Below are 17,354 nucleotides of genomic sequence, written 5' to 3'. Positions count from 1 at the left end.
GGACAATCCCCACTGGGTGCGACAGGCGGCCCATCAAGTACGATGGGGAGTGAATGTTTGGCGTGGAATCTTGGGAGATCGCCTGCTTGGATCTTATTTCTTTGAGGGCCATTGGATGGGCCCACGCTACCTGCACTTTCTACGTCAGGAACTCCCACTGCTGCTGGAGGATGTGCCCATGCACGATCGTTTGACGATGTGGTTGCAACAATATAGAGCTCCACCACATTCGACCTCGCCCGTTCGTAACCATCTGAACGACGAACTGCCAGGGGAATGGATAGTATGAGGAGGCCTGTTCCTTGGCCCGCCAGATCACCGGATATAACGCCGTTAGACTTCTTGTGGGGACATTTGAAGAACGTCGTTTACACTCAATCGCCGGAAAACCCTGACCAGCTCCAGCAAATCATCACGGACGCCTCACGAGCAATTACACCTGGAATGCTTCAGTGCGCAAGACGATCTATTGAACACCGGGCCGGAATGTTCGTAAACCAAAACGGTCATCACATCGAGCAATTGATGCGATAAAACATTGTCAGGGCTGCTGTGTTCCTATTATTTCCTGCCTGTATGTGTCCGGCCTGCTAACTAATCAGCCCTTCTTAGGGCCAAAAACACATTCATTCACACACAACTTGCATGAAAGCGTGTATTGAACTTACACTGCGTGCGGTACGTATTAAACAAAAATTTGTAATCTTCGCTCCGGACTCGAACCTCCCACCTGACATGCAAGACCATTCCGCCACGCCTTTACCAACTACACTACGGTTCAGTACGGCTCACTGGGCAGCTTATAACAAGTATTAGGTTTACTGCGGTCACAGTATCAATTTAGTGGCCCGGCTGCATGGCTAAATGGTTAGCGTGCTGGCCTTTGGTCACAGGGGTGCCGAGTTCGATTCCCAGCAGTGTCCGGAATTTTAACCATAACTGGTTAATTCAGCTGGCACGCGGACTATGTGTGTGTGTCGTCATCATCATCATTATTTCATTCTCATCACGACGTGCAGGTCACCTACGGGAGTCAGATGAGAAGACCTGCATCTGGCGAGCCGAACTTGTCCTCGGACACTCCCGGCACTAAAAGCCATACGCCATTTGATTTATCAATTTAGTGTTTCGCCGGCGTGTCAGCTTCGTATGGTCTAGAAGGCACACGCATGTCTTCCAGTGCTTAATACGAGTATAACATTACAGCGTCCTATCATGGTGGAGGCTGTAAATACCAAGATATCCGGTTGTGCTGTCTGAGCATACCGGCAGGGCAGATGTTTTCAGGACGGAATCGATTTTTTGGTCGCTCAAAACTACATTGGAAGGGGCGGCTGAATCACGCTGTATTTCGACTCAGTTTTCTATTTCTACAAGTAGACTAACTAGCAATAGCCAGCCCAATAACAATGAAAGGTTAAAGCTACTATTTTACTCTCCTCGCAGTTTGATTACCAACATGAATGTCATTAATTGTATGTAAGAATCTTCTCTTGGTACCATGATCCGATTATTGCTTTCATCCAATCCAGGCAGTAGTTACCGCACCGAAGTATTAAAACTAATAATATTGGCCCTGCCACGAAACTTCACCGTTTTTCTAAATGCAATTACTTGCACTCCTCTTCTTATGAGATATTGTAGCTTACCTACTATTCTCTTCATTGCCACAAACGTAATTCTGGTTTCACATTCATTCTCATTCCAGGTGAATCCTGAAATTGGGGTCATTACCACATAACTTTAATTTAATATTGAGCAGATCTTTATAATATCCCCTACGATCTACTATGACTTCACATGAGTGGATCAAAATACAGCACACTGTTAGGATACCAACCTCACTATACACGTACTCAGAGGTAGCATTCCTGCTCTCGTTCCGTGCTGCTCCCAGACAGTGGCAATTGTCCGGGGAAGTTGGATTTCTTCTCTTGTGGAGGACATCTTGCTGGTTGGTACCTCAGAGGAAAATATGTTTTTAAACACAAAGCATCTCCATGAAGTCTTCAATTTCCCGGGATGTTCATAGACTGTCCGATACCAATTACACAATGCCGACCTCCGCTACCACAGGGCTGCTAGGACGGAGATTTTCTCGAAGGACCGTTAGCTTTACAACCTTGCATTTGGTGGGTTGAACGATGACTGTGATTAGATTTAGGTCATATTTTTAGACAAGTCTGTATTTGACTCAATAAATGGCGTGCTGGTACTCGTCTATGAGCTAGGGGGAGCCTGACGCTACTCAGTGTACAAGTATCAGCTTCGTGTCATGTTGTAGGTGGACTACATTCGTGGACATCTCATTCTTCTCTTTATTTTCCTGTTTTTCTTCTTTTTGACCATCATTCTAGTTTATGGGGTCAGCACTTCATGTGGATTTGGCCCATTTCTCCGACCACCCCTATGTGGAGAGATGTATTCACTATTGCGTATTTCTGTGGTTGTTGGTAGTGTGATGTCTTCTACGTAGAAGAGATGTGTGTGTTATGACCAGGGTACCGAACCGGACCATAACCGCCTAAAAAGGACCGTTCTCAGATCGGACTGTGGCCAGAACCTTTAGGTCGGAGAGACCGTCCAAGAGGATCACAAGCAGGACACGGAGAACATTTTCCACACAGTCCGGTTCACCATTTAACTCAGTTCAGAAGATGTTGGCATGTTGTCTATCCGTGCGAACTGAAAGGCTAATAGAGGTAGAGAGCAGTAGGAGGACACCGTTGGAGGGACGGGTGCGTATGGGAGAGTAATAACCACAAAAATAACATTATTTTTATTGGTTTTGGAAGGATCGTTTTGTTTTCGAAAATTCTGTTTTACTTTCGCAATAACACACTGTAGGTCCAAGGAAAATAACCCTTGTTTAGTGCGGCAGTAAATGTCTTAAAGGAAAAAGTAACTGTTCGCGGCCGCAAACAACTATTGAAAGTGGTAGCATTTGACCGTAACCGGTCCATTTATTCGGTTTTGTTATACAAAACAAATTCTATTGTCAAAGAGAAGGGTTGATCATGGGCTTGCCATTATTAAGTATAATAGCGAACATTTTCCTAAATAACTTCAAAAGAATTTCTTAACCAACCAGCATTCAAAAGGAATCTTACACAAACGCGCAACAGCCATTGAACCCACTGAATCCCTTACTAAAGTCGATCAGATTCACAATGGAACCAGAAACTAACAAGAAAATAAATATTTCATACATCAGAATCAGTAGGAATAACGACAACCTGTCGTACAGAAAGCCCATTCAGACATCACACACTATTGACAACGAATCCACACACACACACACACACACACACACACACACACACACACACACACACACACACACACACACACACACACACACAAAGTAGCAGGACTGAATACAGTGGTACACAGAGCAATTTCCATACCAATGAACACAACGGATTTCAATGAAGAAATACAAATAATAAAACAAATTACGAAAGAAAACAACCACCCTCCAGACACAGTAGATAAACTATTAAATAAACAAAGGAAAAACACAAGAAAAACCGCACACGAAAGAGAAAATGCATCATCCTCACCTACGTGAAAAAGAACACATAAAAAATAGATAATATTTTCAAAGAACAAGGTCTAAAAGTAGCCATTAGAACAAACAACACACTTCAGAGACACATCAGCAAATGCACCCTAAACAAAAATCCTTTTCTCCAAGTCAGTAGTTTATAAATACAAGTGTCAAGAACCTAACTGCAATGCCACGTATGTAGGCCAAGCAATACGTAATTTCCAAACAAGATACAAAAAGCACAAACAAACCGGGCGAGTTGGTCTTGTGGTTAGGAGCGCGCAGCTGTGAGCTCGCATCCGGGAGATAGTGGGTTCGAACCCCACTGTCGGCAGCCCTGAAAATGGTTTTCCATGTTTTCCCATTTTCACACCAGGCAAATGCTGGGGCTGTACTTTAATTGAGGCCACGGCCGCTACCTTCCCTTTCCTAGGCCTTTCCTGTCCCATCGTCGCCATAAGACCTATCTGTGTCGGTGCGACGTAAAACAAATAGCAAAAAAAAAAACACAAACATGCGATCGGATACAATCGGTATACAGCTTTTGGAGACCACATATATGACAATTCGCACCAATTCACATACACCAACCCAGATCTAAAAAAATTACACATCGAAAATAAGAGAAAATCTTTGAACATTAAAGAAGCGATTGAAATGTACATCGCAAAAATAGGTAACTAAATCAGCCTCAGTATTTAAACCCCACCCCTTTCCACCCTACTTAATAAACTTCTGAACATCATTTTACACTTTATGCATTAGCGCTTAACGAATTCCACAGGAGGCTACACTGACTTAAATGTTTGGAATGTGGGTTAGGATATTCTTATCTGTGAATTCCCTGTATTTACGGAGCGTCTCTCGTAACTCGAGACGGTTGATAAGGTAAAACTACTAGGAATAGGCAAGGGCACTGACCGCAATCGAGACGCAGTTGCCGAAGGTAACGGACGTCTGATTAGCAGTTTATATAAGTACAGAAACCTTTCTTCAAGTTCATAAGGTTACAGTTGAGGACTATTACACCGAGCTCGATAACTGCAGTCGCTTAAGTGCGCCCAAAATCAGTAATGGCGATTGGGAATTAAAAGTTTGGGGGGGGGGGCAAAAATGTACAGACAACAAAAAGTACATGGGTTAGTGGGATATAGCGGGCGGTAGGGTGGGAGGGAGGAAGACGGCGTGGTGTATGCATGTAAACTGAAAAAAAAAAACCTCCAAAGTGGGAATTATTTATGCTCTCTGAGCTAATTTCCACAGAGAGGTAAATGTTTTATCAACTTAAGTGTGGCAATAATTTGAGATTCTGATTCAATAATAGACTATACAATAAAAATTTCACCAAAGGAACAATATATACATCTATTACAATTAAATAGAAGTAAGGCGTGATTATGCAATTAAAATCATTTAGTATTTGACTAGGCCTATACACTAAGAAACTAATAGACAGTAAAGAGACTGCTAGACGGACGAATGTGCGCGGCAAGTCGGTGAATCATACCTCAGTGTCCATGATCTTGGCAAAACATTATACCCCTGGTACCTTTCTCACAGCATATGCAAAGTCCCCACTACTTGCTGTGGCGCTATGCAAATCAGTTAGCCGCGACGAGCGACATTTTGTGCGTATTTCCGCCAATAATTAACGAAAATAAAGTAAAGAACTAGCTGATAAGAAAACGGCTTGTACAAAGTGCTTTTATAAAAAAGTACTCCTATATTCCTAGTTTCAGACGGCTAAAATGAAATAATTTTTTCTCCACAAAGTAGGGGGGGGGGCAACTGCCCCCCTCACCCCACTTTGTCACCGCTACTGCCCAAAATCCAGCATTTTGGAGATAGTGGGTTCGAACACCACTGTCGGCAGCCCTCAAGATGGTTTTCCGTGGTTTTCAATTTTCACATCAGGCAAATGCTGGGGTTGTACCTTAATTAAGGCTACTTCCTTCCCACTCCTAGCCGCTCCTGCCCCATCGTCGCCATAAGACCTATCTGTGTCGGTGCGACGTAAAGCAGCTTGGAAAAAATGAGAAAGGACTATTACAATGATTATTTGTTAATATTTCTTCACAATATCACCAACTCTCAATCATTGACAAGTTTATGCAACGTAAACAATATTGTACATATATGCGCATGATTTAAAGTGATTTGATAGAATCTGAGGATGTTTATGTAGAACGAAACTGTCGTTCTTTGTTTAACTGTGTATTTTTACAGGTATGTTATATATGTTATAATTAGCGTTTTCAACAGACTGAAAAGCTTTAAAGTATTGTTTTATTTCCACCTCGCATGTCATCTGAATTCCGTAAGCATCGCCCGGATAACTATTCTCCTTGTAACTTAGCAGTTGCAATTTTATTTATTTTTTTCTTTTTCTTTCTTTATTTATTTATATTTTTTTGCTCGCGGCATTTCATCGATACCTTTCCAGGTATCTTATTTCAAATTCAACTCCTGCATTGTAACTTTCATATCATCACATATCGCTGTAGACGACTAAATGGAAAGCAGCATGTCATACGTTGAGCCCCACCTCATATCTTGGCCAACAATACCATAATGGTGTTCTTTATTTCGCTGTCACCACCCTTGCAGCGTTAATCGCCGCCTGAGCTGGCGTCATCAATAGCAAGCTGTACCACGTAGTATGCTGGTATCAAGCTACTGTAAGAACAAGGACCATCCCCTACGACAATTTCATTTCCTGTAAAAAGCAAAGCAAAGTCATCTTCGCACAGGCCATGAAGGCCCTTGGAGTGGGTGGGAGGTAAAGGCTTGCACTATCCATAAACCCGGCACTTGATGGCGAGGAGTGGTTAGCTCTACGCCCGACCGCCTTTGCTCCCAGGAATTAACCTGGTACTTATTTCTGGTGTAGGCTAAGTGAACCTCAGGGCCATATGCACCTTCGTAAGTGGAATTCTCGTTTCTTAAATTTTTCGACTTCCAGACGGGGAATCGAACCCACGTCCTTCCGGGTGAACTGAGCACGCCTTTGCCGATTTCATTTCCTGTGCCTTTCTTAAAATTAACAACAGTCTGTATCAGCGCACATTAAAATATTTTAATTCAAAACCGATTTTCGGAAGCTTAGTTCCATCATCAGTGAGTATTCAAAATTAAAATATTAAAAAAGCATATCATTGTGTCGTCTTGGTTTTAAAATGTAGAGGACAGTTGTGCTTATAGTGATAGGAATGACCAAGCATGCCGAGTCAGCTGTTACACGGAGACGAAGCTTGTAAGTCACCTTAGAGTACCGGTGTTGCTAATGGAGAATCCTGCTCTTCTTCTTCTTCTTCTTCTTCTTCTTCTTCTTCTTCTTCTTCCTCACTTTCCGAACTCGACTCTTCGGATCTACTGGAGGAATTACTACGATCATCCAGGCGCATTACTCTACTGTCAATGACATCAAGAACTCCCGCGGGACAAAATTCTGGCACCTCGGCGTCTCCGAAAACCGTAAAAGTAATTAGTGGGACGGTAAAACCAATAACATTATTTATGATACGAGTGAGTAGTTAATTTCTTTTTTGTTTGCTAGTTGCTTTACGTCGCACCGGCACAGACGATGGCGACGATAGGATAGGAAAGGGCTAGGAGTGGGAAGGAAGCGGCCGTGGCCTTAATTAAGGTACAGACTAAGCATTGCCTGGTGTGAAAATAGGAAACCACGGAAAACTATATTCAGGGCTGCCGACAGTACGGTTCGAACCCACTATCTCCCGGATGCAAGTTCACAGCTGCGCGCTCCTAACCGCACGGCGAACTCGCCCGGTGGTTAATTTTAAGTTAGCTCCCATTTTTGAGTTTGTCATCCTCCCTGAAGGCGTATCTGATTTAAGAATTCGCAGACCACTTTTGAGCCAACAGCTCCTCCTCCAATGATGTCTGGTCTAGAACAGACATCTTGTCTTTACCTTCAGCGCATACATCATACGTCATGGTCCTGGTCCAGGTTCTAGTCCACAATTCCTTCAGTAGATATCTTTATTTATTCCTCATCTTCTTCTTATTCTTATTTAACCTCGCTCTTATAATATCTTATTATAAGGATTTGAAATAAGTGTCCTCTAGGAAAGGCCCGAGCTACTGATTTTGCGACCAACAAAGCACTGGAGGTGAGCTGCATGCGCCCTTATAACCACATACCAGCCCTCCTGCCAGTCTTAAATTTCTTGCAGTACTGAGAATCGAAACCAGACGTCCTAGAATGGCAGCTAATAATGCTAACCTTGACGCTACGGAGGTGGAGTAGACGGTGCTGAGAAGTGTAACAACATGAGCAGTGTGGAGGACTTTGGGATATGGAAAAATGAAATGGCGTATGGCTTTTAGTGCCGGGAGTCCCCGAGGACATGTTCGGCTCGCCAGATGCAGATCTTTTGATTTGACACCCATAGGCGACCTGCGCGTCGTGATGAGGATGAAATGATGATGAAGACGACACATACACCCAGCCCCCGTGTCAGCGAAATTAACCAATTAAGGTTAAAATTCCTGACCCCGTCGGGAATCGAACCCGGGACCCATGTGGCCAAAGGCCAGGACGCTAACCATTTAGCCATGGAGCCGGACTGGGATATGGAACTTTCGTAGGATGGAGCGAATTTCGATGGTCAGATCATCTCACCAAAGCAATGGTACTTGAGCATATGAAGGAACCAGAACTTGTGACCATGATCAAGAAAAGGAAGGTAGCCTACTTCCGACATATACAACCCCATCAAACTGATATTACAAGACACAATTGAAGGCCGAAGATATCGTGAACGGAGACACTCGAGACTGCGGGACTGGTTTGGAATGGATTCAGCGACACTAAGGGCCGTTTTCCCCAAATTAGTTTAAACTAGGTTTATTTTAATCTGGTTTAAGTCTGAGTTTAAACTAACATTCATTTTCCCCATATTGGTTTAAACTTTGTATCAAGTTTAAACCTGGCTCAGAGTTAAACCTTCTATATTGTTGGTTTAAACTGCTGTTTATATTCAACTTTCTTGACATTTTATTAAAGTATCTGTGATTTTCCTAATAGAAGGGTTAGTTTTGACTACCAGTACTGCAGCACTTTAATGAAAAACGTACTAAAATTATAACCTAGTATTAGCATTAGAAAAATGGGAGAATTTATTGAAGTCTTTGGTTAAATAGGAAATAATTTTGATGTGCAAGAGAGGTTAAGAAGCCGCGTTCCAACAAAAGTTTACAATCTTGGAAAATCGGATGTAACGGAGTTCTTTGATGGATTTATAATTCATAAGCGAACAGCAAGGATTGTCTAGTATCGAAGAAGGATTCATTTAAAACGTCAACTGCACGAAATAATGCTATTTCGCTAGAAGCAATGATTCTGGTTGCTTTAAGATATGATGCAGCAGGCATTTTTTTCATTAACAATAGGGACCACAGACCTTAAATTGCAGTCTCCTTATAATATTATATACTGTAAAATACTGTTCGTGGTATGAATACTGTAATGTGAAGCATAAAAATATTCGTACATAACTCGTGCGGTACCTGGTGGCTGTGGTCGCTAAAGCGTGAAGTCAGCATCGTCCGAATCCGCGACAAGGCGGTTCGAATCTAATTTGTCGAAAATATTTTTACCATAAGAATGTTGACCGGCACGGTAGGAGAGGCGGTGGTATACAATTTCTAATCGCTAGATTATATATTTATAGGATCAGAAAAACAATAAAGTATTTCATGCTTGCTAGTAGTAAACTTGTAATAGAATAGATTATAGTTAAGAATGTTTCATCGTATCTATTGCCAGCATACCAGCAATAGAAATATTAATGCTATAGGGAGAAGAGTATTATGCATACAGTACGACATATCGCGAACTTGCCGGGCTGAGTGGCTCAGACGGTTAAGGCGCTGGCCTTCTGACCCCAACTTGGTAGGTTCGATCCTGACTCAGTCCGGTGGTATTTGAAGGTGCTCAAATACGTCAGCCTCGTGTCGGTAGATTTACTGGCACGTAAAAGAACTCCTGCGGGACTAAATTCCGGCACCTCGGCGTCTCCGAAAACCGTAAAAGAGTAGTTAGTGGGACGTAAAACAAATAACATTATTATTATCGCGAACTTGGTTATGTTATAAACGAATGTGGAATCAAGTAATACATCTCCAAATAATACATCCTCAGTGGTCTGTCTACTGGATCCAAGGTTTGTGAGATTGATCCCGGCCGAGGGCGATGGATTTTGATAGGAGATAGATCCCGAGCATGCTTGGAATTTGTTTACTTGAAATTCACATAAATGTTGATTTTCTGAGGAAAGGAATACCGTAGGCCTATTGCTGAAAGACCAGGATTTTAATATTTCAACGTTCCCGTGTGTTCCGTAAGACAATAGACATCAAAAGACACGTATTAGGCCCACGGTACTTGTTTATGGTAAAGCATGACAGAGAAAAATAAGAAATAAAAGTGCGTTCCAATGAATTGTAGACAGCAATAGGTAGAATTATATGACACAACTCTTCGCACAAATGTAAACAATTTATTTATCAGTAAAGCTAATATCCCGCCGAATTTGTTCTTTATTCACTACGTACGATAGCATTAATTCGCCACAAACAGCTGATATTATTACAAAAATGTCGGTCATTGAATTACTTGGCTCTGATTGGCCAATTCCAATCGACCATGCCTTCGACTATTCCTTCAGTGCAGCCAACGTTAGCGCCAACGACAGCTCGCCCGTTTAAACTAAACGAGTGTCAGAAATTGGTGGAGAAAATGGACGCAACTTTAAACTAGGTACTAAAGTTAAACGGGTTTAATTTATACCAGGTTTAACTCGATTTGGAGAAAATGGCCCTAATGAGAACAGATGAAGATCGAGCTAACTTCGCTAACGCTGTGGCCATACGTCATCAATGCAGAAGACATCCGAAGGAGATATCGCTACCGATGCTACTGACACCTTAACACCGAACACAAAGGAATTATTAAATGCTAGTATGAATGGTATAAAAACGTTGCTCATAGGGTCGGTTGGTGCAGGCATTTCAATGAGCTTGGCAGACTGAGATGTAATAGCATCTTCTGGCTCAGTGAGGAAAGCAATGGGAAACTACCTCACGCCTCATTTCTCTAGCATGCCTCTTCAGTGATACTGATGGCAAAGCTGTTGAAGTTCAGACCAGCCTCTGGGCTGAGCACTCGACATAAGATAAAATTTAATGGAAGAGTCAGAGGGCAAACGACACGAATACGTTGGTATTCGATATCTTGTCCTTGACATTTGTATCAGCAGCTACCTACATAGGATCTAGTCCATTTTAGTATTTTTACTTTTTTTAACAGAACGCCACATGCACGCCGTCTAGTCCGTTGTTTGTTTCACCAGTTCGCTGCATGTACGCCATCTACTATTATGTTCGTGTTTTGAAAATGTTCAGTGCGCCGTACCATCCTAACGTCCGGGATAAGAATGGGTAAACGAAACTGTTCTTGTTAAATGATGTAAAGCTATAAATCAGTGGTTATTGAATGAGTAATTTAAGTCATCAACTATTTTAATTGTAGTCTAATTGCATGAATTAACAAGAACTAACCAAACAGTGTCCACTTGTTGGTTGATCGGTGGTAATTATTTGTCTTTTCTCTTTCCAGATTGTTCGTGTACAAGAAGCGCTCACAAACGCCAACAGCCTCGAAACGAGGAGCCCTGTGTCCAAAGTTCTGCGGTGGCTACATGGAGCTGAAAGACCTCAACTTCGATTGATACATGTTCTGTTTAGATGCGATTCAGTATTGTTTTTATTTTAGTGACTCATAATGAGTGCTCAAGTGTGAAGTGAGCAAACTTCTTGAGCACTTGGTTGTAATTGTTGTCGACTCAAGAGATTTACGTTCTATGTTCCTTTCACAGTCACAGTTTATTTTTTAACAAGTCTAGCAACTCCGAACAGTTCTTTATTGTTTTACTCTAGCTCATGTCGTGGAGTTGTATATCGGAAATATCATGGCAAGTAATGCTTAAAGTGAAGGACAATTATGTGACGCTTCACAATTCGCAAAACCATAGTGGAAAGTTATGAAGTTGTGAGGTTATGTCCCCAATCATAACCGTCACAGCATCAGTTCGAGTCATTGATCAGCCTCTTAATGACACGACATCTTTAACCAGTGTCTTTCAACCTTTCTTGCGTGTGGAGGTCACTATGGCTTCATGTCCTGATGTTGTGTAATTCTAACATTTCGTCTAGAATTCATTCCAAAGACGACGCTTATGCTAGGTCATTGACTGTTCTCTCCGACATCCACAAGTAGCGTCAGGTTATAACCTCTAATTAGACCCAGAGAGACTGGAATTTCGTGACACAGCAGCTCTTGAAGGTTGCCTACACGATATTAACCTCCTAAAATCTACGTGCCAAATCATATATCTGTTAATTTAAATCCGGATATTTTGAGGAAATACTCAAAATCTAAGCATTGCACGTAAAACAATAAAGAACACTTTTTATTGCTCAAGGTTATAAAAATTAAATTGTGGCTTACGAAAATGCTTATATTTCCTGGACACCACTGCGTCTTCTCCATATTTTCAGTGTGTTTTAAATGTACCTGTCTTTGTCGTACATATAAGTTACATAAAGGACACAAGTGAAGACGGTGGATCGTTTGACGCGGGGACTTTCTCCAGCAACGAGTTTGAATATATATTGTGATATTGTCTAGCAATGTAGCTTTGAACATAGTCCAACTCAGGGGTCTCCAAATTGCAGCCACAGCTTGCCAAAAAAATGTGTGGAAGAAACTTAGCTTGATCAGATACCGGAAATTAATAACCTCGTTCATAAATGCGCAGTACGTGTCAATTCTTTGACATAATACCATTAGGAGTTCTGGTGTCCCTCCAAACGACTAGGTGGCCGCCAAAAATTACCACATCGATCCTAGTCATCGACTGTCTCGTGCTAGTTTCTATTAGTAAGATTATCCAGCGTTGAAAATTTACATAATTGATGTGCAGTAGAATAGAATCGTGAAAGATGAGGTGGGGGAACGCGTTTTCAATTTTACAACTTCCTTCCAAAAAGGAATTGCACGTAAATCGAATCCTTTCACTTTATTTGGGACTACCTACAAGTGTGACATATTTCCTACGACGAAAAGTAGAGCTAACTTGGATGAAACAGAAGTAATTTTACTTATTCGACTGACTAAATTAGAGTCAAAAACTAATATCGAACATGCAGTGAGTTCAGAACTATTTATGATATATTTTATTCAATGACTTGTTTTATATTTGTGATATACTACGTTCATCTGGGCTCCCGTAATTGTGAAAACTTTATTTGTGGGTCTCATACTGAAATAATTTGGAGACCCTTGATGTTCAAGTAACTGACGCTATGGTTATTGTATTAATGGAGTAGGAACTATTTTTGGTCGTATACGAAGAGTTAATACTAGTTTCATACTTTTATATACTAATCGAAAGGCAACATGGTTGGACTAGAGTAAACAGCAAACCTGCCCCCTCAGTACTGTGCTTCCACTGGAAATGCACGGTGCATGTTGTATGCTTCATTTCTACCATTTCATTGTTTAAGAGAAGGCCGTCCATACCTTCAAAATTCGTCAAAATGAATTTGGAGGGAATGTTAAAAACAAAAATATGTGTATTGAAAACTGTTACGAAATATACTCCGAGTGAATGATTTTAACAGTCTTCATAACAATGTATTTTAATCTTTCAGCACACTAATAGAGATTTTTAATTGGTTTGTTTCCAAGATAGTGAGGTCTTTTCTGATACTTGTTTACCCTAGTCGTGTGTCATTACTCGCTAGACTTGAAAGATGTGCATGAAGTGACAGGAGTATGACTGCATGGTAGGGAGATCAAGTGCCAAGTGCTGCTCGCTTGTCTTCATCCCTCTTGGAACAGAAGCCTTAAACGGAACAAAACTCTCCTATTTTTGCTCTTGGCTGACTTTATCTTTTAGGACAGGACTGGGTGTTGAGGGAATCCATGGCAATTCATGTTGGTTTGACAAATCGACAGGACTCTTGTACTGGAATACGAGGTCTTAACTACAAACTTAAACTATTCAGGAGAGACAGAGTTACAACATTTGTGATGTCCCGCATATGAATAAAAGAAAAGTTATTATTTATGAACACCGAGCGAGTTGGTCGTGCGGTTAGGGTCGCGCAGCTGTGAGCTTGCATTCGGTAGATAGTAGGTTAAAACCCCACTGCTAGTAGCACTGAAGATGGTTTTCCATGGTTTCCCATTTTCACACCAGGCAAACGCTGCGACTGTACCCTAATTAAAGCAACGGCCGCTTTCTTCCAACTCCTAGCCCTTTTGTATCCCATCGTCGCCACAAGATCTATCTGTGCCGGTGCGACATACGGCAAATTGTAATTGTATTCTTTATGAGTCAAAGCATCACATATAAACATAGTATAAACGATAAGCAAAGTCATTAGTTATTTATTATTGAGACACGCCTTATGTCATCAAATATGCTGAAGGGAAAATATGAAGTTACATTAAATTTTGTTTCCCTTCGCAAAGAAATGCCACTTCTTCTTAACTATTTTTTTCACTTTTCTTGGAATGTTTGATAAATGAACACACAGATCCTTAAAAGTCCTAAGATTGAGATGTTTTTACAGCATTCGTGACGTAAGAAACCATTCCCGTACAAATCCTTTTCAAGATAAGTGGGAGCTAGAGATTTTTGATTCTCGCATGTTTCCATACTTTTCGTCTAGTCCCTTTTCCGAGTTGCCACACTGGAATGATTGTCATCGAAATTAAAGTAGAGAATCAGGAATGTTTTCTCATTTTTAATCACAGACAATTGCTCATTTCAATGACTTTGGAAAGGGTTTCACACCATAACTTTGTGTACCTATATTTTTTAAATACTTCTTACATGTTTTTGTTTTGCAATATGCTTTACGTCGCACCGCCACAGCTAGGTCTTATGGCGACGATGGGAAAGAAGCGAACGTGGTCCTAATTAAGGTACATCCCCAACATTTGCCTGGTGTGAAAATGGAAAACCACGGGAAGCCGTATTGAGGGCTGCCGACAATGGGATTCGAAATCCACTATCTCCCGAATGCAAGCTGATAAAATCTTTCTTAAAGTGAAAACTTAACACCCACTTAGTCTTCCGTCATGTTTTTTTGATTTTATATTCTCATGGGAATACTGCGCTTCGTTTCGCCCATCTGACTTTTAAAACTGTTCACATTGCATTTGCACTGGGAACAGTTGATGTTCAAGTGAAGACATGCCACGTTCATCGCTTGTTTCTTAGTTGTGGGATCTTTGGCTAATGCGGCGTAGGTGAAGCCAGTGTTCATGGTTCCTTCACCCCCTTTGATTTTGTTTTAAAGCTTTCAATCTGTCCCTGAAGGGGTAGGGCGGACGCCCTGTCCCCGGCCAGGAGATGCGGAGAAAGGTGAGGTGGGTAGTGGCCGTGGCCTATGAAAGGTACTGTCCTGGCATTGGCCGTAGTGAGGAGAATGGAAAATCACGAAAGACCATTTTCAGGACAGCCGACACTGGGACCAGCCCATCGCAAAGCTGTAGAGCTACGTTACGCTGTGGCGAGTATTTTACGTGGCTGTCTACGCTCCTAGGCTATATTCTGTGGAACGCAGACGTTAAATATCGCACTATTTCTTGTGCATCCGACAAGTTTTATCCTCAAGTAACGCGTTACGAGGAGCTCCCTCGTGGGCTGTTACAAGCTTGCAAATTTACATGACTGTTAAATTGACATAACACACAAAACTTCTTCATTCGAATTTACATAGAATCCAGACCATGGGAACATGACTTATTTTGAAGATCTGATGTGCGTTGACTGGGATTCGAATTGGAGCCACCTTTCATGAGCAATTACAATGTCATTGAGCCATCAGGGCCGTCCTGGAAATTTGTTGTTTATTTCTCAACAATGCAATGAATATTGCAGATAAAAATAATTATAAAAATTGTTTTTTTACTTGTTTCTTCTCTCTCGAGAATGAATGCACTCATACCCCTTCCACTCTACTACTTGCACACCGAATTTGGCTTATTTTTTCATAAGCAGGCCAAGAGTTGGTCAGAGATGAGAACAGAATATTCGTAATCGAGTATCGAAAGCTGCAGTTTTGTGATAATCTTCTACTCATTTGCAGGGCAAGTGAAGTATGTTAAAGTAGTGCATAACTATTGTTATTTTTGTGAGAAAGTTGGTGAGTGTTGAATTTGTGATCTAGAAGAAAAAAAGCTCAAGTTTCCATCCTGAATATTTACACTGTCATCATATGTGGTGGAAACTGTTCTAAGTACTCATAGTAATGAATCATATGAGTTCGTTCTCTTATGTGTGTAATCTGAATGGCAGTAACTGTACTTTAATTTGGCGCGCAGTTCAATAGAAAATATTTATTTCTCCGAGATTTCTGGTGTTACGAATTGCAGAAGACTGACAACAAGATCCGAATTTGCAGTTCATATGATTTATTTACAATTGCAGTAGTATATAATTTGTACATACATCGCGCAGCGATGGCTCAGTTTTCTTACATGTTGCTTTAATTTGAAGAAATAAAGTTTATAAATTGTGTATTCATCACTTGTTCTTAACTCCCTCCCCATTTCAGATTAACAGACATCGAGAAGAATTGCTACATGGACAGTAAGCGTTTGCACTACTTAACTGCATTGACTTCCAAATCTACAAGATGGCGGAGAGGGACTGAAGGATGCAAAAAAAAAAAAAAAACATAGCAAAGCAACGTCATTATCATACAGGCCATGAAGGCCCTTGGAGGTGTGAAAGGTAACCTCGGCGATTGGTGGAGTAGAGTGGTTGCTCTATGCCCAGCCGCTTCCCCCCCCCCCCCCCAGGAATTAATCTGGTACTCACTTTACTCAAGGACGCAGGAATGAAAAATCAAATTGTAAGACTCGATGAGCAAAAAGCTGGACATATTTGACCTACACGTAATTTTCTTTACATGTGAGAAAAAGTTATTTCCTCTTTATTATACTTCAAATTTGTATTGTAACTCAAATTTTAATCGGCAATTGCAGAAAATGAATATGCCCACTTTCTCTCTGAAGTGGTTTCTTTTTTTTTTTTTTTTTGCTACTTGCTTTACGTCGCACCGACACAGATAGGTCTTGTGGCGACGATGGGACAGGACGGGGCTAGGAGTGGGAAGGAAGCGTCCGTGGCCTTAATTAAGGTACAGCCCCAGCATTTGCCTGGTGTGAAAATGGGAAACCACGGAAAACCATCTGCAGGGCTGCCGACAGTGGGGTTTGAACCTACTGTCTCCCGAATACTGGATACTGGCCGCACTTAAGCGACTGCAGCTATCGAGCTCGGTGAAGTGATGTTTCAACAGATGTTTAACATTTGGGGCTAGTCTCATCGTTCTCTGCTGAAAAAGAACGTCTGTTAATAGAAATATGTGAAATAAGTATAAGTAGTAGACCTATCAATCAATCAATCAATCAATCAATCAATCAATCAATCAATCAATCAATACTGATCTGCATTTAGGGCAGTCGCCCAAGTGGCAGATTCCCTTTCTTAAGTGATTTCAAAGAAATTGGAAATTTATTGAACATCTCCCTTGGTAAGTTATTCCAATCCCTAACTCCCCTTCATATACATTAATATTTGCCCTAACTTGTCTTCTTGAATTGCAACTTTATCTTCATATTGTGATATTTCCTACTTTTAAAGACGCCACTAAAACTTATTCGTCTACTAATGTCATTCCACGCCATCCCTCCGTT

General features: G+C 41.3%; 1 protein-coding gene across 1 annotated transcript in view; it reads left to right on the top strand.

Annotated features, from left to right (window-relative positions):
- LOC136864263 (trehalase) overlaps positions 1-16,170 on the top strand; it is a 467,477-nt gene extending 451,307 nt beyond the window's left edge. The window contains exon 6 of the mRNA XM_067141012.2: positions 11,193-16,170. Within this exon, the coding sequence (XP_066997113.2) occupies positions 11,193-11,304 (112 nt within the window). The 3' untranslated portion in view covers positions 11,305-16,170. The remainder of the gene's footprint in view (positions 1-11,192) is intronic.
- Positions 16,171-17,354: the final 1,184 nt, after the last annotated feature.

Source organism: Anabrus simplex, chromosome 2, assembly GCF_040414725.1.
Source record: "Anabrus simplex isolate iqAnaSimp1 chromosome 2, ASM4041472v1, whole genome shotgun sequence".
In the NCBI taxonomy this organism is placed as follows: domain Eukaryota; kingdom Metazoa; phylum Arthropoda; class Insecta; order Orthoptera; family Tettigoniidae; genus Anabrus; species Anabrus simplex.
This window is presented reverse-complemented; position numbering and strand designations above follow the sequence as displayed.